At 53.6% G+C, this 23,040-nt stretch overlaps 4 protein-coding genes across 4 annotated transcripts; 1 reads left to right on the top strand and 3 right to left on the bottom strand.

Moving 5' to 3' along the window:
• Positions 1-783: 783 nt before the first annotated feature.
• N0V96_006402 (uncharacterized protein) lies at positions 784-2,405 on the bottom strand (the record flags this gene model as incomplete). The annotated part of the gene is made up of 2 exons (XM_053190741.1): positions 784-2,169; positions 2,307-2,405. 2 exons carry the CDS (start codon positions 2,403-2,405, stop codon positions 784-786), a joined length of 1,485 nt encoding a protein of 494 aa, XP_053051659.1.
• A 2,478-nt stretch (positions 2,406-4,883) lies between these two features.
• Positions 4,884-6,960, bottom strand: N0V96_006401 (uncharacterized protein; the record flags this gene model as incomplete). Its single annotated transcript, XM_053190742.1, has 4 exons — positions 4,884-5,732; positions 5,787-6,549; positions 6,618-6,761; positions 6,896-6,960. The coding sequence occupies 4 exons, from the start codon at positions 6,958-6,960 to the stop codon at positions 4,884-4,886; spliced, it is 1,821 nt and encodes a 606-aa protein (XP_053051660.1).
• Positions 6,961-14,988: 8,028 nt separating this feature from the next.
• N0V96_006400 (uncharacterized protein) lies at positions 14,989-17,569 on the bottom strand (the record flags this gene model as incomplete). The annotated part of the gene is made up of 9 exons (XM_065757706.1): positions 14,989-15,059; positions 15,131-15,206; positions 15,303-15,497; positions 15,590-15,875; positions 15,934-16,322; positions 16,388-16,555; positions 16,612-17,142; positions 17,193-17,340; positions 17,565-17,569. 9 exons carry the CDS (start codon positions 17,567-17,569, stop codon positions 14,989-14,991), a joined length of 1,869 nt encoding a protein of 622 aa, XP_065613623.1.
• A 2,130-nt stretch (positions 17,570-19,699) lies between these two features.
• Positions 19,700-21,672, top strand: GEM1 (ERMES complex Ca(2+)-binding regulatory GTPase gem1; the record flags this gene model as incomplete). The annotated part of the gene is made up of 2 exons (XM_053190744.2): positions 19,700-19,709; positions 19,799-21,672. 2 exons carry the CDS (start codon positions 19,700-19,702, stop codon positions 21,670-21,672), a joined length of 1,884 nt encoding a protein of 627 aa, XP_053051662.2.
• Positions 21,673-23,040: the final 1,368 nt, after the last annotated feature.

The following is a 23,040-nucleotide window of genomic DNA, read 5'->3' as shown; positions in this document are numbered from 1 at the left end:
AAAGAGTCTTGGTTTTTGACAGCTTGGTGGCTGAACTACCTACCGGTATAGTGAGCGCTTTTTCTTCAGTTGCAGCGTTGACTCAACACGCTGTCCGCATTCCTCGGCAGACGACCACAGCGAGGTGTGCGCCAAATACTGAATCAAATGTGTCGCTGGTGTCAACAAACTAAGACGCGGGAGCGTTCTGCACTTATAAATAGGGCTCCGCGATGAGGTGCAGACATCCACGCGGTTTAGATGGTGGTATGGACGCCTTGTCTCGGAGTGGAGGAGGGTGGTGAGGCACAGCCTGCGCCAAGGCAGACATCCTACTGGCCGGCTCCAGCTCGATCTTCTACTTACTGTGGTTACTTCAAGGGATTCAAACTCGATCAAGGTGACTGTGAATGAACTCGGAATCGGACAAGTGTTAACGATCAGAATTGTTGTTTGATTAGGGCTCGCTATATTATATAACCATAAATCAAAATGGTATCCTCCAAGCGCGTGTGCTGGAAAGGGCCGCGGAAAAGCATCGGGGACGTAAGGCTGTGATGTTGCGCGAAAGTGATGTAACCAATCAAGTGTAGTGGTGTGGTCAAGTCGGAGTCATATGAGGTGTATTTCCGCCCCAGGAGGCTAAACAACAAGGCAACCAGAGGTGCGCAAGTCGATGAGTCGCCCCTCGCAGTCGCCTCACTTTGTTGAGGAAAATAGGGCTGTCGAAAGGACTCTTCTCGAGGTATCGGACTAGGTCTGCAAGTGTAGGGATCTCATAAGCTGAGGGTGTCCTGCGAATCCTTAGATCTTCTTCTCGTCAACAGGCGCTGTTGCAGCTGGTGCAGCCGCGGGTACAGCCGCAGCGCTGGATGATGGGCCGTCGACCGGGCTCATGAGCTCTGGGCTCGCGGTAGCGTCGTGACCAGTAACACCGGCCTCTTGTGCTGAGTGGCCGGACTGGGTAGTTGCGGCTGGCGCGATGGAAGGCATCTTCTCGTCCTGGGCAACGACGGGAGAAGTAGGCGTGGAATTAGGCTCTGCGGGCCCGGTGGCTCCCGCAACGTTCTTGATAACCTCAAACCACTTTTGCGCCTCATCGGGGGTATGGGCCTGGAAAGCCAACTCGGACGATCCAGTGAGCTTTGAGCTGATTGATTTGCTCTTATCCTTGCCCTTGACGTTGAACTTGTTTCCGTTGGGAAGCCCAATGACGGCGTCCGGCAGATAGATGGAAAGCTCCGGCTTGGGGTCAGAGCGAGTGTTGTCATTATCCTTGAACTCATGCAAGAACTTGGTCGGAGTAACAACGTAGTAGCCGGTAGAGTAGCCCCAAGAAAGCTTGTTACGCGACTTGCGTTCCAGAGAACCCTCAATTAAAGGCTTGACAGAGGTGTGATCCATGTTGGGGAAGTTGATGGACTCGACAGAACGAGGAGGGTCGTTGGGGTTAACCAAACGATCACCGCTACGGGTGACAAAGCCGTTCCACTCGAAATCACCCGGGACTCTCTGGATGGCGCCCAGCATGTCGGAGTAGAGAGCGCGGGTCTTCTCGGCCTGGCCGCCAGTGAGCTGGATGAATTGTTCCATGGCCTGCTGGACAACCTCGATAACGTGTGCCTCGAAGTCCTTAAAGTTGTTTTGAACAGCAATCAGGTCGTTACGGTTGTTGTTCTCCTCGAGAACCTGCTTATGAAGCCTGTGAAGGACACCACGGTTGACGACGTAAGGATCGTCAGTTCCGTGCATCTTGCCGCCGGCGGACTCGAAAGAGGCAGTCTGGGAGCCAAGAAGCTCGATGTGCTTCTGGGTGGTGTTGCGAGCCTTCTCAACCTCCTTGGCACCCTTCTGGGCACCGTGTGCCAGCTCCTTGCCCTTGTGCTTGATCTCCTTGTGCAGGCGTTCGAGGATCGGGAGGATGGAGCCCTTGATGGTCTTCTCCGTCTCGAGATTGGTATTAATAATCGCCTGAGTGTTGGAGCGCATGTTTTCGAAGTAGGCTGCGATACCGCCAAGGCTCTGGTCAAAGTGGTGGCCCTCCTTCAAGGGATGGGAGATGGCCTTCAGGGCCTTCTCGTACTCTTTGGACTGGGCTTTGTGGATCTTTTCGACGGCTCCGATATAGTCCTCCAGATATCCAACGGAATGCTTCCATGCTTGGAGTCGCTCCGCAAGGAGACCAGCGGTCTGCGTAGAGCTGTTAGCATATTTCATTGTGAAGGGTTAGGTGGTTGTGTAGCCCAAGGGCATTTAGGATCAGGCGCCGAATGGTCCATACTACGCCTTGGCTATTTGGAGCTGAACGAAACGATCGATTTACTTACGCTGGTGGGATCGACTTCGGGAACAGCATCGTCGCTAAGGACAGAGTTGTTGGTCATGATGGTCCCCGACCTCTGAGGGAGGTCCTTGGTGTCGGCCATGATCGTGATGTGCAAGATCGGGTGATTGTGCTCGAACGAGGGATATCGTGGTTGCTACTAGGTGATGTGTTGAGGGTCTGTCGTGGGTTGTAGTTGGAAACGTTCGTCCAAGGTTGTCTAGAAAGAGGGAAGGACAAATGCAGTGAATCACCCGGAAGTGAAAAGGGCAAAAGAGGTTATATCTGTCGGACATTACATGTGTCCCGTCCCTCTCCTCGATCGCCCATTCCCCGCCGCCGCCAGTGACAGCTGGTAATTAAAACCCGCCCCAAGCTCCTGCACCAAGACCATGTCGAATGACGTTCTCCACCAAGCCGCCAGCGCAATCTTCCTGGTCTTAGCGGTCCCTGGCTGGGAATTGCACCTGCAGTGCTGCACCGAGATTTGCTTGTCGCACACAAGCACGACCCTCTTGCTGGCCCCAAATCATTAAATGGCCCCAAAGGGTTGTCCAGAGTGGGGTCGGTCTGGACCACCCCCTGTGACGATCTCGACATTTTCCCTCCCAACTTTCAAGGGACGGATGGCAACCGCGAATCCTCTCACTTTTTATTGCTCCTGCCTTCAGCTGAGTTCCAGATTGAGCAGACAGTCGACACTGATACGGCAGTGGTGCCACCGCGACATCTCGTCGACCCTACCTTGCCACGCTATACTCCCCCAAGTGCTCCCATCCTCAGCTGGTCCGGGGGTAGAAAGCAAGCGTCTTGCATCGTCACATCCGCTAGACAGGAGGCCCATGAGTGATTTGGGGGCTTTTTTATGACGTCAACAAGTCCCTTGGTTTCCCAACGCACGATGGCGCTAACTGAGATGAGACGGATGCCCTCCTGTGTCACTACCTAATTGTGTTATGCGCTCATGTTAGCAGCCACATACAACATACAGCAGAATCACTAACACGTCTGTCGACTTGGCAACAATCCCATTACTTTACAAGTGAACAACCACCACCAGGATATCCATCCTAGACGCAAATAAGCTTTCTTCCTCGCCGTCCACCGAACGTTGCCTCCGCAGGTGACGGCCGCGATGACATTCAAAAAAACAGGGCTACGACCTGAGGTGTGCGTACCCGACAGGTTGGTGTTGGGCAGACGTCAAAAGGCTCAAACGATGACGCCTATTGGTTCGGTCGTCTGAGTGCAACGCAAGAGAGGCAGAGAGGGTTCAGATTCCAGAGTTTTCTCGTCGAGGTCCATTCCTGTGGTTGTGTTTCCAGCCTCCTTACGTGCTGTCAAGACTTGCCAAAGCATCGTCCATATAATCCTTGGAAGAGCAGACGTCTGGTTCACGGTACAGGTACCAGAAGATGACTGCCACCTAGGTATCTAGGAGCATTAAAAATTCTATCAAACGCATCGACAGGCCGCGGCCTTCATTGCCAACAAAGAGATGCGCAATCCGTCTCGTCTCAGCAATGGAAAAAGGCCTGTCTAGATCGCCAATGAACTTATTAGTTGCTAGCCAAGTTCCGTACGCCTCGCACCATCCACGTGTTTTCATGCACTCCCCCACGTTCTCAGATACTGTGACAACGTATCGCTATCACGTCAGGCCATGACTTGGGTACTATGAAAAGATGATGCCATCGTCACCACCTCCGGCATCCCTCCTCGGTCTCACCGCACCACAGCCACAACAACCCTTAAACTTTACCTTCCACCCCCAAAGGCATCCAGACACCTGGGAAAACACCGAAAGAGAAGGAAACGCACACCCAGCACCCCAGACACGAACAACGTGACACCCGGTGACCCCTCGGCATGTTCGCTTTAGGCTAAGTTGAGGTGGTTGGCTGCAACCCCTCCCCCTCCATTTCGAAATTTCTCTCTTATCGGGGCTTCCGACATCGGCCGGGCGGCCAGCCACACCCACCGCCACCGTACCGGAAGGCCCCCCACAACGCCGTGGCCGCCGCCGCTGCTACCCTTCGGCATTACGAGCATATCAACCGTTGTACTGGCGAATTTGGTCAAGGGCGCTCCGTCGTCGGAATCCTGTGTAAGTGGCAGACATTCAGTCGAGAATTGGGAGAATGATGCCGTCGTCGTGGTAATTGTGTCTGGCATAATCATCTCGATCACTTCAGTTTGGCAGCATTGAACAAGATATTGAGAAAATCGAGTATTGACTTTTTTTTGTCATCTTTGGTATCTCGCAATCGACATGCCGCGCTCTAAGCGGTGGGTATATCGTACATCCCCGTTTGCCTTTCCCAGTATTGCCCCAGTGGTAAGTCCCACGAACTATTAGATCGATCCGTATACTACGTGTGTCCAAGCAGCCGATGAGTCCTGATGCCTCCAAGGCGCAAATCTATATCCTGTAAAATTCTCAAAAGACCAATCCCATGGGAAAGTGTCCCGTTTCACCCATCAACGCCAATGCCATGCCCGAAATAGTGCTTGCCGCCCTCTCTATAGTCGTAAAATAATCAAGTGAGTATGGTGTGAATCGCGTCTCCGCAGTGTAGCCCTAGTAAACTCTCTCCCGTCCCTGGATGAGATGGATTCGGCGGTCATCGCCGCCGCCCTGCACAGCCTGGAGCAGGTTGCTCATGCTCTGAGGGCGATGCCATGAGCGGTGCGAACCGCCTGGGGTAGTCGGCTCGCTGCCGCCACCCTCATGCTCAGGAATCATGCCAAGCGGGTCTGCAACAGGAGCTTCACTAGCAGGAGGCGTGTTTGGGGCGCTCATGGCAGAGAAGTAGTCGGGGAGCGCGTCACTACTTGGGCCCCGCCGAAGGGGAGTCTTGACGGCCGTTGTGTAACTAGGCACCTTGCTCAAGGTAGCCATATCAGGGAAATCGAGGTGCTCAGGCGAGTTGCGTCCTGACGAGTGCGAGTTAGGGTGTTCCTCGGCGCTGTTGTGGCGGGTCAAAGCCGCCGATTGTGATTGTGAGTTCTCTCCCGTGGGAACGGACGTTGGGGCTGCGACGTCCTCCGTGATGGCGTTCAATGAGTTGAAAGAGGTGTTGCGGTTCGTGGGATCGAGAGACACGTTCTGCAGGCGGTGTGACAATGCTGCGGGAGCAACACCGTGGCCGTTCATCATGGCCAGAGACGCAAGGTTCTCTGATGAGCCGGCGCGAGATTGGGCATAGAAAGGACTGCTGAAGCCAGACTGGATAGCTGGGGTCTGGAAGCCGCTCATGTCAACGTCTTCGTAGAGTTGATCGAGGACATGCTCGCCGTAGCCGGGTGGTGCGATGCGGGTGACTTCGGCCTGAGCGGGCGCGCCAGGAGCTTGATCGACGAGAACTCCATGCTCGTCGAGGGGCATATTCGGAGAGATGAAGATGGAGACGGGAAGAGTGGCTCGGAGCTGGGAGTTGTCAGTTTTGCAAAGCCATCGCTAAGAAGATTTGCAGCGACTCACCTCTGAAATGTGACCATCGGGGTTCTTCAAGGCGACAACAAGCTTGAGTTTGTGTCGGACCTTGATACCGTTGTGGTTGAGATCCTGGACACACTGTCGCAGCCTCTTGGGAAGGTTCAGCTTCTTCTCAACCATCCACCCCTCTTGGCCGGTATCTTCGATCGTATCGTGCCAGTGCTCGTCGCGTTCGACGTCGAACTTCCAGTTGGAGACTTCTCTTTCGGTCCGGTGTTCCTTGAAAACGTTGCCTGTGGGACCCTGTAGTGTGCACTCGCGAATTTCCAACATCTTGACTGAAATCTCTCCCATTTCGAGGCCTTTGAGAAGAGGCGTAAATCGCATCTGTAATGGTACCGTGGCACCAAAGACGACGGCCTTTTGCGGGATGATAATGGAGTAGTCGACTTTGTTCGGCCAGATGTTCTCGACGCTCATGGCGTGGAGGAACTCGAGGGCGGCGGGTTCGAGGGTGCGGATAATGCGCAGAGCCTTGTAGGCGTGCAGATCGTAGGCGAGCTTGCCGCGGGCGACGGTAGCCTTGAGCTTGTAGGTGATGCTCGCTTCGGGGATGCCTTCGACACTCTCGGCGGTGTTGCCAGGCAGTGTGTACTCAAAGGGCCACTCATAGTTGCCGGCCGGCAAGATGGTGTTCTTGCCACCAGTACCGCCGACAAACGGAGCCCAGCGGTGTTGGAGCAGTGTGGTGGTCTTGTCGACTTTTTGGCTGGAGACGCCAGAAGCGGCGGTTTTGGAGTAATCCCACCTATTGAGAGCGCAAGTCAGTTGACTGATCTGCAGCAAATCGAACCGGAAGTAAGGATGGCCTCATACGTTAATCGGTGGGTGCCAGTCAGTCGCAGGTGGACATCTTCGATCTTGAGCGGCGTGGGCAAGCAGAGCACCACGACGCCCTTGAGGATCTGACCGGCAGACTCGTCCTCTCCTCCGCGAAATACGATAAAATCGTTGTCTAGTCTGTAGGGTGTCAGACGTCAGCGGGGAGAAGCTTCAAAAACGGGACTAACAAAGAGTCACCGCCGGAAAAGAGAAATTGGAGAGAGAGGAGAATGACAAGGCGGGATTTGAAGACGTGGGGCAAGAGGACATACCTGATTTCAAAAAGCGAAGCGGCATGCTTGCCTGTGACGGTCGAGAATGGATTGAATGACGGCATCTTCAAAGGTTGGGTGTGACATGAACCAAGCGGTATGCCTGGGTAAGAAGAAGCAGCCTAAACATCTGGGAAGGAGAGGTCTGGAGACAAGCTTGTATTTATCGACGGAGCGTCCTTTCTAGGTACGAAGTACATCTACTTGGGACATTCGTCAGATCAAAGGTAAAGGTGGGCGTAGGCGTGGGCAAGCGACCAAGCGCAACAAGCAAAAAGCTCGCGCCTTTACCTCACAAACGGGCAGCCAGCCCACCCACGTCGATTTACAAAGCGTGGGAAGTGGAAGCCGAAAATCGAAAACCCACGCCCGTCATCCACCACGGCCACGCCCCTGCCCCTCGGCGGGTTCTCGCTCTTGGTGGGATAGGTGGGGCATCCTTGATTCGGCAGCACAAAAAAAAAAGATTGATAGATGAGGTGGGTGTGAGCCCGGGAGGTGTGAGAAGAGACGAGTTCCTTGTTCAGGGTCCCCATGAACCTTGTGGACGGAGAAAGGATAAGGAGAACCTACCCAGTGCAGTACGTAGTAAGGAAGAGAGGAAAGGGGCGGTACGGGTACGTACACGACGGATACAGGCGCAGGAAGGAGAAATTCCGTCGATTTGCTGGCTTTCAGGAGGAAGGATGATGAGGGTCAGCGGCAGCCACCGGGCAAGGAGGACGGCCCAAGACGGAGCCGGGGGGGTGTTGTATTGCCCATGGACCATGGCGAAGAAACGAGGTGCAGCAGGGCTGGGTCGATGCGCCAGACAGACCCAGAGACAAGGCGAGAATGAGGTAAGGTACGGATGGTCAATGGAGCGTGCATGCTGAACCTGGGTGTCCCGCCTGCTTCCTGCTGTCACATACGCAGTAATTAAGGTAAGGTAGGTAGGTACCTACGAAGAGGTACAGTGTATCCTGTAGGTACCCAAGTACCCTTGTCCACGCGGGAAAGAACACCGACTTGACACCGACTGACGGAAGGGCTGTGGCTGTCCCTGTCAGATGGGAATCAGCAGCGACTCACTCACCACGCTCAAGCATATCTACCGCAGTAAGGGACTACGTAGAGACCGGGTGTGTATCTGCGTTCTGGTCTGTGCCTATCGTCCCGTTTTTGCTGCTTGGTGCCGCGCGTGGTGTCGGGAACCAAGACATGGGTTCGGCGGCGATGGTGCCCTGCCGCTGGTGAATGAGTTTATGAGAAAGTGGGATGGATTTCCTCTCCCTCTTCCTCTTGCGGCTTTTGCCTCGGACGACGAGGAGGGGCGTGGATGAATCATGGTCAGTCTCTCGGTCAAACCAAGCATATGAACCATCTTTAGCGCAAAAAAAAGTCATGACGAGAGCACGCGGCATCTATGCGCGCTCCTCGCAGTGTTTCCGTGCCTAACTCTGATACACTGATGAACGGGGGTATCATCTCATCAGCCATCCAAACTAGAAGCGGCCTATCTAAGGCTATCTGGAGCGACGGTAAACCGATGGCGCGTTTTGGCAGAGATGCGTATTGCGGCTACTGACGCTGATGCCGATGCTGATGAGTCTGAGTTTAGGCCTGGGCCTGTTGTCTGACTCTCATCATCACACACCATCGTTATCTCTTATCCCTTTACCAGACTCAGCAGTCAGCTAAGCCTACGGCCTACCTAGAGGGAGAGCGGCTGCGAGTTTGCTGATTTTAGTGTGGTGGGTTGTTTGGCCGGCTTGGCAGCCCCCATGGACAGGGCAGGCAGGCTGTGGTCAGAAAATACCTTCTTTCGTACCTCCGTGCCTAGTTGTGTGTCTCGTAACGCTGAGCATCTCATCTGGGCTAGGAACCATCGTGTAAACGGAGGCTCGGATCATCTTCAAATGGTGGTTTTCTACCTCATTGGGAACCCGGCCTGCATTTTTGAATACTTATGTGGCCATCCGAGGCAGGGTCGTCTGGTCAAAAAACCGGTATCTACCTAAGATGTGACTCTCTGAAATTAGACAGCTAAACTGGCGACGGAGAAAGTGAATGACGGACAGAAAGATAGAGGGGAAAAGCAAGCCAAATTGAAACACATGGTTCGAGCGCCTGCACTTGCACATTCAAGTCCGCGGGTGGTTGCTCCTGCTCGGATTGCGCCCGGCTTAAAGATACTGCGACCTACACCTTATTTGAGTGTAACCTCACGTACCTACCAGCGTAGTCCCATCTTCCCAGGCACATAGACGGTAAAGCACACCTGCTGCTGCACGCAATTAAGGTGTCCGCGATGCCTCACAGGTACAGGAAAACATCTGCCCATTTCATTGCACAAAAGGTGGAAAGATAAGTCTCCGATGCGCCTCGCTCCATCAGATGGGAGCTCCGACAAGCGGCGCATGTGTCTGCCATGAACGTGTCTTTGCAGCGACGCCTTCTCAAGGCGGTGCCGAGGTCTGGCTTACCTTGAGTAGATATTGTCTACGATGCAAAGACGGTATTGAGAGAAGTGACCGAAACTAATTATGACGAAGTGTGCCTAGGCTTCGGCAACCAACATGAATACCGCCGGGTAGACAAAGAGCCTCGAACAATGAGAGATACCTTACCTAAGGCAAAGCTTAGGTTCACCAAAAGATACATCCAAACATCTACAGACGGTGTTGCCGCCCGGGCGCCGTTCATCTGACGGATAAGGCGACGGATTGCCGAAAAGAGACTGCCACACCGACGCCACTGATTGGCCCCTGCATGAATCGTGCGATAGACGTCGGTTGGTCGGGTGGAATGGAAGCTCAGATGGAAGCTGTGGGTCCCTTCCTCGGTCCCCGCCCGTCACTCTGAGTCTCTGTCCCTTCTTCTTTGGTATGCCGCCTGCCTGCGACACTACGCTGTGCGGCGTGCCTGCCATCTTGATTGCCGCCACACCTTCTTACCTCCAAAAGTGACGGCACCCGGTGAGAATCTTGCAAGACCTCCCCTGGCAAGAATTATCATGGACAACCACTACCTCAGCCAAAGGCCCCAAACTGCAAAGCGGTCTTCCCTCCGTTCGTTACGGAAACCTGTAATCTGCTTGGCACTTGTCTCCTTGATCGGGCTCTATTGTCTCTTGCCTGGAAATTAATACGTTGGCTGACACACGCTTCTGTAGCTTGTTGGTTTGCATCCAAAACCTCATATCGAATGTCAACCGTCCTTCATCGCCAATGCAACTAAGACACAGCCTAGGCTAGCAACGATGCGCCAGTAGACCGCCTCGAAAACACCATCGTCACCAATTGTGGCTTTGGCAACCATCTCGTCCACCTGCAAGACACCCAAGGAGCCAAGACCTGTCCGCCGGGTTTCCATCATCGTGATACACGGGGGTTTTCTCCCATCCATCATCTTCAGCTGCCAGTCTCGACCGAGGCCATTGCCCGTCATCTCCAACAGGCCACGCCTCTCGTCGCCTTGTACGGGCAAGATTGGCGACCCCCACATCCGCCATCGAAGATGCGCAGGGCAAAATCCTGCTGGCTGACGTTGAAGCCTCCAACAAAGATCGTCTCTCAGATGCAGTCACTGGTCATAAACAGCATTCATCATGAGACTCTTCTATTAGAGCACAGCGGGATACATGGTGCTTGCATCTGAGCGGCAAGGGCTTGGATCATGATCAGCCATTGCTTGTTTCAAGCATGTACAACATCGGGGCTCAAAATGGAATAAAAAAAAAGACAGGACGACCGCCGTGGCCATATCTGAGTTACCCCCACCGTAACCTTGAGAGCACCTGACGGATAGAATCTCACGATGTTGTCCAAACGAGAAATGGGTGTGCTCGGGGCACCCAGTGCCCCAAGTCACACGGGGAACACGGCTGCTCAGCACTTCGCATCCCACAGCTCTCCGATTCTGCACCTCACGACCGACTTGGAAGTCTCGCATCATGCTGAATGGGCGACGGTCGCGCTTGAGGCCATGACCCCTCCGTATTGGCATCTGCAGGCCTGCGGGCAGCCGATGCAAGTCAAATTGTCCAGCTCCTCTGTCGGGCCCGTTTGAATGGGTTGGTCTGCCGCATGCAGCACCACATGCAGCATTCTCAGCAGACAAAGAGCTTCCAGGCCGTCCAAATCATACGCCCTGTCGACCTGGCCTAGCCATCACATTCCCACTGTCCCATCATCTATCGAACTCCCGTCCACTGAACCGACGACGGCCCTCATTGTTCCTGAACCCCTGCCAGACTCTGGTCCGCTGCTAGGAAGATCGCCGCCAGGAGAGAGGCGGAAGCACTCTGGCACCTGGGCCCGGACCTGGACCGAGCCCTGTTATGGGCATACGGTATACCCATCTGGGCTCTGAGGGTTCGGTGAAATCTCCACCGATAAGCACCAGGCCTTGACTGCTCTAGCCAGGATTGCTCCCTTCCTCGTTCCCAGCTTGAAGCGAAGAAGCGAAAAGCGACTCCTGAGCCCTGAATCCTGAGTCCTGAGAAACCGGATCCTGGCCAGAGGGCTCCGAGTCTCTGCGCCTCAAGTCCCGGCCTATCAACCGACGATGGCCGCGGTTACAGCGCTTCCGCTGCCACTTAATCCTGCATGAGAAAACATATGAACCAGAGACAAAAATCAATCCATTACCATACGATCAGTCGGCCAGCACCGTCCGCAGTGCGACTCTTCTCCATTTGCGAGGGCTTGAACCCCTAGGGCTCAGGCAAGGCCAAGGACCAACAAAAAAAAGAGAGCCAGTCTTCCAGAAGAATGGACCTCTCACCGACTCGATCTCGAGTGGATTCCTCGCTGAAATTTTGACAATGGCGCCTTCAACCCTGCTTTTTCTCCGACGCGATTGCGACTTTTTCCTCACCCTTCCCACGGTGGCTGGCATCCAATAAGCGCAGCGCTAGGAAGAATGACTCCGAGATAACGACAATAGCACTAAGCCGCAAAGTCACCGTGCAGCGATCCGAAGCCGCGCCGAACCCGGACCTATGCCGACTCGAAGCCTCAAGATACGGGCGGCGGGCGCGAGTTTCGGTCTTTGTGAACGGCGCAGCCATGATCCATCTCGCAATCGCACATCGGCCGGCAAGTTCCTGCGAAGGTGCAATTCAGGTTTTTTTCTTCTTTTTCCTCAAGCAACATTTGAGTTAGACTTCCTTGGTGGCGCCTGGACACATGCTTGCCGACGTTCGAGTCGGTGTTGTGTCACCAACGAAGTTCAAGTTCCGGCTCTAAGAGCTGCAGCCACCTGCTGCCGTGTTGAAGCTTTCTTGATTTCGTCACTTTTCCGCACACACAAAGCTACAAGTAGATAGTTGCTTGTCATGTACGCAAGCGACAGCGCAAGCCCTTGCACCATTCCAGTCGTAGCCCTCAAAGCTTCGGTTCCCACCTCGATTCACGCATTTCTTCGACATCTAGACATATCCCAGTCAGATTGTCCGGTGAAGCTGCACTGAGTGCGGATAACTAGCAGAAGCGAGGTCAAGGCTCCTCAAGCCATTACCCACCAAGGCTCCGCCTACGTTGTCCCGCCAAGCTAAGGTACGCTACAGAAGGGCCGCATCTTGCAAGGGACCAAGGTATCAGTATGGATACAAGGTCAAGATCCAAAGAATTCACGATGCCATTAACGCGCAACTTGCACCTCACCTTGATGAGTAGAGTTGGCGTCTCAACGGCTCAGCTCGCCCACTGCCGCTGACATTCGCAGTCCACAATCCACGGGCCCCGCCCAATCGACTGGGCTTGTGCAAAGATAGCATCATGCCTGCTTCTGGACCTGATGTCAGATCACCCTAGGGACCCACTGATATCAACATGACATCTCTTTCGTACGTCTCTTGGTCCCTGGCTTCGTCTCGTCTGGGCCGTTCTGTCTCGCCCCAGTGCACATCATGGCCTGAGCATCGTTCACTGCTCATATTCGCTTGCAAAATCGAATGAGAACCGTCGGACCTGAGCGGGTCGTCCAGACATGTTCAACCGCAGCGGCTATGCGTTCTCCCGTCTTGGTAAATTGCAGCACATTGCAACAGGTGTGTACGAGAGGCTCGCTCGCTGAGTCGCTGAAAGTGGTCGAATCACCAAACAGGCCCATCGTTTCAACAATGTTGAACTTAGCAAGATCCATCTCGGGCACCAAGCCAGGTTGAGTCACGAAGCTTAGCCCCATCTCAAAATCTCGCCAACTACCGCCGCCTGCGCATATCCACTCTCCGAAATCTCTCACCTTCGGCCCTTTGCAGCGGTGAAAAAGGGAGGGGCCAACGCCGCACCTCTAACACATTTCTAGGCTTCCTAGGATGTAAACCTTGATACCGCATCCTTCCTGTAGACTACGTACAGGCTGGTTTCGACCTCTAGGACCTTCACTTTCGACCACGATTGTGGGACTAATCTCAGCCTTGCCTCCTGGCTCCCGAGTTTCCTAGGCACGCTAGGGTAAGCTCCTTGATATGCAGGTGCACACAAACCGCTCAGTGTGGGCCGGCTACCCGTTATCTACGCGGCGAGCCAACGCCTTGTCACCACAGAGGGGCGTGAAGGTTTGAAGCTTCAATAATCGAAGCTTGCGGCGACAAGAGGGAAATTTTTCCAACAGTGCTCTGCATCCATACACGTGGATCTCCCGATACGCCTGCATGCATCTCAGACACACGTTGCGGCGATACTACTGCACATTAAAATACTTTGCGGCTGCACCGCCCAAAAAGCCTCATCAAAGTCTCGTTGGACGACGAGTAAGAGCCTCAGCATCTACCCTGCTTCTATGGCGCCGCGTGTCGAGGTCGCCATTCACCACCACCAACAACATGTGAAAAAGGCTCCGCCAGGTTTTGCTGAACGAGGTGTTTTTCTTCGTGTTACGGATACGGATATCACAACACCCATTCTTACTCGTCTTGGACTTCTAACAGACTCCCAGGAACCTATCGCATATCAAATCAATAGTGGAGACATCGGGAATTTCCATTCCCTGCTTTTTGACAAGCAAAAAATGGTCAATGATCCATGACTTTATTGAAGGAGGGGCCCGTTTCGATTCGCCCTTGGACAATATGGACGCCGTTCCAGAAGCATGTGCTATCTACACTACCTACCTCTCCCGCGTCAGGAACGGGACGACGTAGCCCGCGCATCCATGATCCTGCAAGTCTGCGCCGGTAACCGTTCGACTTTTCGTCCCGGCTTCTTTTCGTCGAGCGTGGATCGGGAACTTGATAGACTCTTTCCTGGGCCGGGTTTCCTCTCCCGTTCTCCCGTTTCTCTTTTTCTAATGTTTCACTGGATGCCTGGGCCCTGCAACATTTGGCGGCTGAGCCAAGCTTGGATTGCGTTTGTTCCCGTTATCCACTAATACATGCAGACGTAACCCGTTTTGTTCCCATTTCCATAAACATGGCTGGGCGTGGCGTCGAGCGTTGTGGAACCCCCACGCACTCTCTCTCTCTCACCGTACGGATACACTACACGCCGCCGTGCGACAACCCACGGATTGTTAACGAACCGACGTCGCAAAGATACACATATAGTCAATTGTGGCTGGTAACTTGTAAGAGGGGCCCCCAATGGAACGACAGGGCCGAGGGGTCCATCGACGCTCTCGACCGATGTACAGAAGCCCTGAGCCCACTACTATACTACGGAGCCGCATCTTTTGATTTCACTGCCAGTGCTGCCGATGCAGATTTGTGTCTCATGAGGGGCCGCGCATCCTATTCACAGTGGGAACTGCTGAATATCATCGGGGACCCTCGAATCACATGCAGATCGCTCACGTCATGATCATCTCGAAACCCTCATGATGGATGCACGCATCAACAGAACATTGAGGCGAAAACCGAAAAGAGTATTTAAAATAATAAAAAGATGAAATCTTTTGATACATTTTCCTGCATTTGGACAATAGACGGATTGATTGGCATTGATCGAAAAGTACTTTTGGGAAAGGAATTATGGACAAAGCTCCCGCGCAGAGGGATGATGCATTGGCTGACATGATTTCTACACCTCGACTCCCCCAATATCTGCAACGAAACGAAAAACCAAATGGTAGCCAGCTCATTATCATTCCACAAAACGACGCATATGCGGCTAAGATGGTTGAGAAGCGCCTTCCGTCGGCACCGGGGCATCAGTCGGCCTGTTCCATGTTCGGATATGGCCTTTGGGGGATGACCTATTAGCATGTGTCGTTGAGGCTTATAAAACCTCGGTGCGAGGTCCGATGACTTACCATTCTTGCAACTTGTGATGATGGCCTCCTCTGTAAATTCCAGCCAGCACAGGGGATGGGTATCAACTGCCTTGGACTATTTGCCGACATTGTAAGTATACTCGAAAAAGAAAAAGAAGATGGCAAGATGTAGAATTTTCATATGGAAAGACGAGGAACCGAGGCAACATACAGAAACAGGAGGTAGCATGGCGATCCTCGCGCGAGGCTCGACGGGGTGAACAATGCTGCTGCCGTCTTCGTCCACTGCGCCTCCAGAGAGAGTCGAGTTGGACCGGATGCGGCTCGCCGACGTGTTGGTCGTCTCTTGTCTCTGCAAGGGATTGGCGAACCGTGATGATACGGAGCCTCGGTGATGAACGGAAGCCTATGTTGACAAGTCAGCTTTTTTGGTCTCACGCCCCCTCTCCGAGGTTCCCGACTCGACGCAGGGAAATCGGGAGCCCAAACGAAACGTACCGCCTTTGGCCGGTGCAGCATGCCGACGTTGAAATCCCACAGGCATAACCTGCAGTCTTCGCCGACACTGCCGAACCGATAGTTCCTGTCGTCGCAACGCCACGGGTCGAATGCTACCGATGTCACCCACGACTGGTGACCTTGACAGCGCGCGACAATAGCCGAGTCTACGACGGACCAGATGGAGATGAGGTCATCTTGGCCTCCTGTCAGCACGTATTTACCGTCCGGCGACCATGTGATGCAGATGAAGCCGCCATAGTATGAGTTGTAGAGATCCAGCAACCTGTGTCGTGTCAGTTGGTTCAAGTTACGCTAGAGCATCAGCAGACTCTCAAACATACTCTTCTTTCAGGTAGTCAATAATGCGGAGCGAGCCGTCCTCCGAGACGACTGCCAGATGCCTATTGTCCGGGCTAAAGGCAAATGCATTGATGCGCTGATTTGAAAGCTTCCACGATGCCACGGGATTTGTCTTTTGGTTCTTTGAGTGGACCGACTTGTTGATCTGGATCTTGAGGTTGTGGTTGACGCCGTTGGTCGACGAATCGCTCTCTCCATTTGTCGATGAGCCATTGGTCGTCGCGAGCTGCTCCTCCTCTGGGGAGAACTGCGCGTCCTCCTTGTCCTTGTCATAAACCACCAGGGAGCCGTCCATGTGTGCTGCTAGGAAAAGGGACTCGGAGCCGGGTATCCAACGAATCTCTGATACTGGTGTGCCGTTGATGATGCCCTGGGGCACGGTCAGCCTACACCCTAGATTCCAACGCTTAAAGAAGTCTTGTTTTAATGACTTACATTCTTGTTCAACCGAGTATACCGTTGAGAAACAGGTTCCCACCAGATAATTTCTCCCGTTGAGAAGCCCATAATTACATCAATGTGTGCAATGTTCTTGGTGATGGGATTCACGTCGTGACACAGGCAATGCGCCTTTGTAAACAGAATCTTGGTCAAGTAGTCGGCCTTGGAGCATGTCAGCAAGGTAGCCCGCAGCAACGTTGATGTGTGGGAAGCCCAACCTTTGTTGGTGATGATAGATCCAGCCACTGAAACGCTCGATTGATATTGGCAAAAGCAAAAACGCCATCCGTCGGCCGCTCCTGAAGTTTCTTGGCCAAGCTCTCGTTTACAATGACTCTAGAAATGAAGGACGAGTTGCTCTTGGTCATGTTGTTCTTGGGCTTGGCCACCTTCTTCTTGGCCGCGTCTTTGGTATTGGCCGACGCGAGCGCCGTATTACCGTCCCCGAACGCCGGCGCCGAGACCATGGTCAACGACGATGTCGGGGGCGCAACGCCGTCGCTGAGGGAGGCACCGCGGCCGTCCCCTCCATCGCTGCTTAGCCCTGCCTCGGTGGAGTACCGCCCTTCGTTGGGATGCTCCTGGATGTCACCTCCGAGGGAGGAGGAGAGCGTGGTGGATGTGCTTGCGCCTTTGTTGTAGAAGAAGGGGGGCGCGGCGCGGACGTCGAGAGATATGAGGGAGAGCTTGGTGCCGGCGGAGGCGGGCTGGGGGTCGTGGCGAGCGGGTTCGGATTGACGACAGGGGGCCTCGGAGGGATGCGGCGGAGGGTGGCGAGATGGAGACACTCTTTGAGGACGTAGGTACCCTCGCCGACGAGGAACTGGTATTCAGGGCCTTCGGGGTTGGAGAGGATGTTGTTCGTCTCGATCATGGGGGCGATGCCGGCGCCGATTGCGCCGTAGGCGCCCGAGTGCGAGGGGTATCGCGGGGGAGGGGGAAGGACGCTGTTGGTGTCGCACGGAGTGCAATTGTCAGCCGCTGCTTATGTCTTTGAAGGCACCAACATTGTGAACAAGGTTTTCTGGGGTGTGCAGCTGGAAGGAGCTTGGAAAAGGCTGTCTCATGCCTGCGTGATGTTTGGTATGGCACAGGTTGGACGACTGTGTTTGGATGGACGCTGGTTGGATTTGCCCGCGGGCAAGGACCAGCAGAGGTCGGGTAAACTCACAACATGATGGGCCAATATTATGTATGATCCAGGTCTATTACGGTGTTCAATTGGTACGAGGGCAAATGTCGATCAGAGGCACGCGAGGGTTGAGCCGCGACGTCAGAACGTGAGGTGGTTGGAGGTGGTTCTTGTCGGGCGCTCGGGACGGTGGTCTGCGAGCGTTCTGTTCGGCTCCGCCTCACGTCACTGGCGGCCCCGCGAGTGGAGGTTCCTGGGCCTTGTTGATAACGGGTAAGCGGATGACGGGTGACGGGCAACGGGCGAGGCTGACAAGGTCGACGTTTTGGGAAGGTCGCACGTACAACGGCGGTGACAGAGAGAGGGACGGCTTTTCGGTGAGGATTCGATGATCGGACGGTGAAAGTCGGTCAGGCGCGACGGGCTGCTGTGTGGAGGGGGGAGAAGACAACGAAGATGTGTCGCCGCCAATGACCAGATGAACTCAAGAGGAGTTCATGTGCGGCGCGGAGAAGGGATGTGGTGGTGGTGTAGCACCTTATTAATAGAGCGAGGTGAGTAGGTGAGAAAGAGAGAGGTTGAAGGTGTAAGGTAGGTGTAGGAACGAATAGGCAGGTTCGGTTCCGATCCGGGGTTGGTTCGTCCCAGGCCAAAGGAGTGCAGGTGAGGTGCGCCACAACCACAGCCCTCCACAATCAATCAAGAACCCCCCAAGGCTCCGTCTGCCCGTTTCCCTTTCGGGTCCCCCCGCCCTTTTCTCGTACATGAATACTTACTTGTACCTTACCCTACCCCCCGGCGGATGTGCCCATTATCCCCATTTTCCCAACACCAGGGCTCTGTCTTCATGGGGAGGCGTGGCAGGTCAGCAGCATGGCAGGGGAGAGCGATACTGCAGGTTGGGGGTATTGGGGCATGGCTTATCCCAGGGGAATGAAGGCCCCCAGGTCAGACGCGGAGAAGGATTGCTGCGACGTGAGTGGTGGGATGGAGATGCAAGATGGGAGGGGTGGAGGGGGAAGAGTGGAGGATCCCCGACTGACAGACTGTGGGGAGGAATACTACAGTTCGGATATAGTGTACACTACCTATTTCCCAAGAACCCGACCAGCAAACATCACGAGAGTCTATTGTCCCTGGCTATCGGGTTTATGCTGGAGGAAACAGCAACAACAGGATGTCGGCTCTCAGAGAACTCCAAAATGCGGAGCAAGAGGTTGAAGAATGAGGTAGTACGTTGCAATCTAATGTTAAGAGACTACCTTACCAATGGCTCATGTCCAGATCAGTTGGCAATCCGAATTGCTCAGATGAAGTGAGGTACTAAGACCAAGTTTACTAAGACAGACTTGAGAATTGTCACGCACAAATGATTTGCTCTGATACATCACGAACCATGATGGTCGAAGTTTACCTTAGGATGTCACTGCTAAACTAATCCACAAGAGTCCCGTCTGTTGATTGGGTTTCGATACTTACGTAAAGACATGTCTCGGGCTAAGGCAAATGGAGCCATTTATCCGGAACTACCTGTCTTGAAGCATCTTTTTTCCTATGTAGTGTAGGAACTCAGGTAAGAATTGACCAGCCAGGAGATGGCACAGCTTTGAAGTGCACCTTAAGCACCAACAAAAGTTTCTACCATAGTTGCTAAACACGGAGGGAGAGATGTGAGAGTTCGACAAGGCCTGTACTGGGCTTGTAACCACATAGAACCATCCACTTTGTCTGGTTGTTTCTCTCTCTATTTTCTTTACAGGAAATGGTCCAAGAGAACGAGACTTCTGCTGAACATTTCGTCTCATTCCATGGAAACTTACGTAATCCATGAAAATGCTTCAGCGTGTGTGACCTCCCCGGTGACCGCAACTTGCATCGCCAGACGCGCTGGCCGCCGTGCTATCAATGCCTTTCCCACTACCCCCACTGGACTCATCCTTGTAAATCAGGTCGTCATCCCCGTCGACCCGCAGCTCCCGTCCTACCCGCTCCAAAGCTTCTACAAGCCCGTTGGGCCAATTCCATCGTAAAAAAGCAGCCATCTTCAGCCAGCATTTCCCACCCCAAGCGTCGATCCGCTTCATCAAATCGACCTCCTTGTAGCAACCATTCACCATAGATCCTGCCATGGATTCGCAATAGAAGCGTTTGTCGAAGCTGCAAATATCGTAACCATGGCTTCTGGTAGGTGGCCTGACGAGAAGGAGCTTAGCTCCATTCCACCGCCGTCCACTCTGTCAAGCTTCCCACTGACCACGGTTCCCCCTACATAGTGCGCATCTGCGTTTGCGGTGATGAGGGCACCGGCAAGTCCAGCCTCATTGCATCGCTCGTCAAGGATGTCTTCATCTCCAACAAGATCCAATCCGTCCTCCCCTCCATCACGATCCCTCCACAACTGGGGACCCCCGAGAACGTAACGACCACTATCGTCGACACCTCTGCCCGCCCTCAGGACCGAACGACCCTCAGGAAAGAGATACGAAAATGCAACGTCATCCTCCTCGTCTACTCAGACCACTACAGCTATGAGCGCGTCGCCCTGTTCTGGATGCCCTACTTCCGCTCCCTCGGTGTCAATGTTCCAGTCGTACTCTGCGCGAACAAGTCGGACCTGACGGGCGAAGGAAACACGCCGCAGGTAGTCGAAGGCGAGATGCTACCTGTGATGTCTGAGTTCCGCGAGATCGATTCGTGCATCCGCTCGAGCGCGAGGGAGCACCGAAACGTCAACGAAGTTTTCTTCCTATGCCAGAAGGCCGTCACCCACCCCATCGCCCCGCTGTTCGATTACAAGGAAGGGAATTTGAAGCCAGCTTGTGTCGATGCCCTCAAACGTATCTTCTACCTATGCGATAAGGACCAAGACGGGTGGCTCAATGACCAGGAGATGCACAACTTCCAGTCCAAGTGCTTTGACAAGCCCCTAACCCCCGAAGATCTCGAGAACATCAAGCTGTCGATTGGCAAGTCTGTCCCGCACTTGTCGACCGAGAAGGGTATCGATCAGAGAGGGTTCTTGCAACTCAACAAACTCTACGCGGAGAAGGGTCGGCACGAGACGATATGGATCATACTGCGCAAGTTCCGCTACACAGACAGCTTGAGCTTGGAAGATAGCTTCTTGCGACCCAAGTTTGATGTACCCGAGTATTCATCAGCAGAACTGAGCCCGGCTGGTTATCGCTTCTTTGTAGATTTGTTCTTATTGTTTGACAAGGACAACGATGGTGGCCTCAACGACAAAGAGCTAGAGGCACTTTTCGCGCCGACGCCAGGACTTCCTGCCTCCTGGATTGAAACATCCTTCCCATCGTCGACCGTACGCAACGAAGCTGGACATGTCACACTGCAAGGATGGCTCGCCCAATGGAGTATGACCACCTTTATGGAGCCCAAGACCACGCTCGATTATTTGGCGTACCTTGGCTTCGAGCCTGCAACTGCCAGGGAAACCACGACAGCTGCTCTGAAGGTGACCAAGTCGCGCAAGCGCAGGAGACGCCCAGGCAAGGTGGAACGCAATGTTGTACTGTGTTACGTCCTGGGTGCTTCCGGGGCTGGCAAGTCTTCATTGCTGGATGCCTTCCTGAATCGGCCGTTTGACACTCTCCACCGACCGACGATCAAGCCGCGCCGAGCTGTCAACAGCGTAGAGCTTCCTGGTGGCAAGCAGTGTTACATGATTATGGAAGAGCTGGGCGAGCTCGAGCCCGCCATCCTGGAGAATCAGGCCAAGCTCGACGCCTGCGACCTCATCTGCTACACGTACGATTCCTCGGACCCTGACTCTTTCTCTCATATCGTCGACCTGCGCAAGCGCTACCCGCAACTGGACGACCTTCCCAATATCTACACAGCTCTGAAGGCGGATAAGGACAAGACAACGCAGCGCAGCGAAGCACAGCCAGACACGTACACGTCAAGTCTCATGATGAGCACGCCTCTTCACGTCACAGTGAAGTGGTCCAGTATCAGCGAGCTGTTCATTGCCCTTGCTGAGGCGGCGACGAATCCCAGCACCGCTTTCCCTCGAAGCGAAGAGGAGCCACCAGACCGCACAAGCCTCTATCTCGCCCTGGGCGCAACGGCCTGCGCTGGAGTTGCGGCTTTCATGATCTGGCGACGATCGACGACGTCCGCTTAGAAAAGGGCCAGACTCTAGACGCTTTGTTTTCCTCCCGCTTGCATCTTCTCGGAGTTGGCACGATTTCGCATGTCTCATCATCCACTCGTTGAAATACAATTATGATACCCAACTCCGCCCTACACATATAAATAGGAACTTAGTCTCTAATCAACGTAATATCACCGTATCTGTCAGGTCAAAGTGCTTCTTGTATCCTGTTCTTGAATGTCTGAAGTCTGCCACACCGATTTCATTCATTTGATCAAAGCTGACTATCCATGACCTTCCAAGGGTGTCTTCTACTGGCCCACTTTGACTTGAACCTTGTCATTCCTCATATAGTACTCTCTTCCTCCCGTTCGTGATCTTGAACATGCGCCGCGTCCAAGGATGGTGCGTCTGAAGGAAAGGTTCTGTTGGTGAACACTTGTTATATACGTGTACGTCATCTCTGCACGAATATGAGCACAAGGCACAACGAAGCTGACGGTAGCTAGTAGGACAAAAGAAGATCAACCTTTGTCACGACCTCCCGGTGGTTGTGTTTACCTGCCGGCAGGGACATAACTATGCACTCAATGGCAATGTGAGGGCGACCGGCTACCTGCGATTGATTCCCCCGCGAGGCCAGAAAACTATATCAAGGCGCTTGACATATGAATAGACTGATAGATATGAGACACCTAAGATCATTGCTTTGAGCTCTTTTATTCCCTTTGAGCCTTAGTAGAATAAAGTAGAAACATAACGTGGCTTAAAGCCCTGAATATTCTATCCCTTCGTTGTGCGAAGCCAACTTGGTGAGTTTGTGGGCTCTGTTGGTGTGTAGCCCAATATCTATTCTCGACCTATGATAGCTCTACTCATCTCTAAAGAACAACTGATTTTAAATGCCTTGGTAGATTAGGAGTGTTCTCCAGGTGTTGAATGTCTTTTCTCTCCCATAGCGAACGGCCGAAATATGTATAGTCGAGAGAGAGGGCCGGCTGCCTAGGTCTTCCCAACGAAGACGCGGATCGCCTTGCAAAGCTCGTCATGCTTTATAACGGCATGCTGGAACGGGATCAGTATAGATACGCTGGAAAAAACTTATGGGAGCAGCGCCACAACGCTAGCTGCGTACGGTAGACCGTTTGGTTAGACAATCAGTCAGACTATATATTACACTCTCTTCAGCAAAGAAAAGCAAGATTCAACCAGGCCTATGATCTTCGCGTCCAATTAGCTAATCTCCAACGCGTATGAGTCCACTTACTCCAAGGAACTTGTTTAGAAAAGGGGCTAGGACGGTGCTGTCAGGCAAGACAAGATCAGAGCCCTCCGTCATTCAATAGCAACCCTCATCGCCGCCTTATTCTCTGAAGTATATCACGTTGCTGGTAGAGA

The sequence above is a fragment of the Colletotrichum fioriniae genome (genome assembly GCF_027942845.1).
Source record: "Colletotrichum fioriniae strain IMI 355084 chromosome Unknown scaffold_7, whole genome shotgun sequence".
Classification (NCBI taxonomy): Eukaryota; Fungi; Ascomycota; class Sordariomycetes; order Glomerellales; family Glomerellaceae; genus Colletotrichum; species Colletotrichum fioriniae.
Note: the sequence above shows the minus strand (reverse complement) of the source record. Positions and strands in the feature narration are given on the sequence as shown.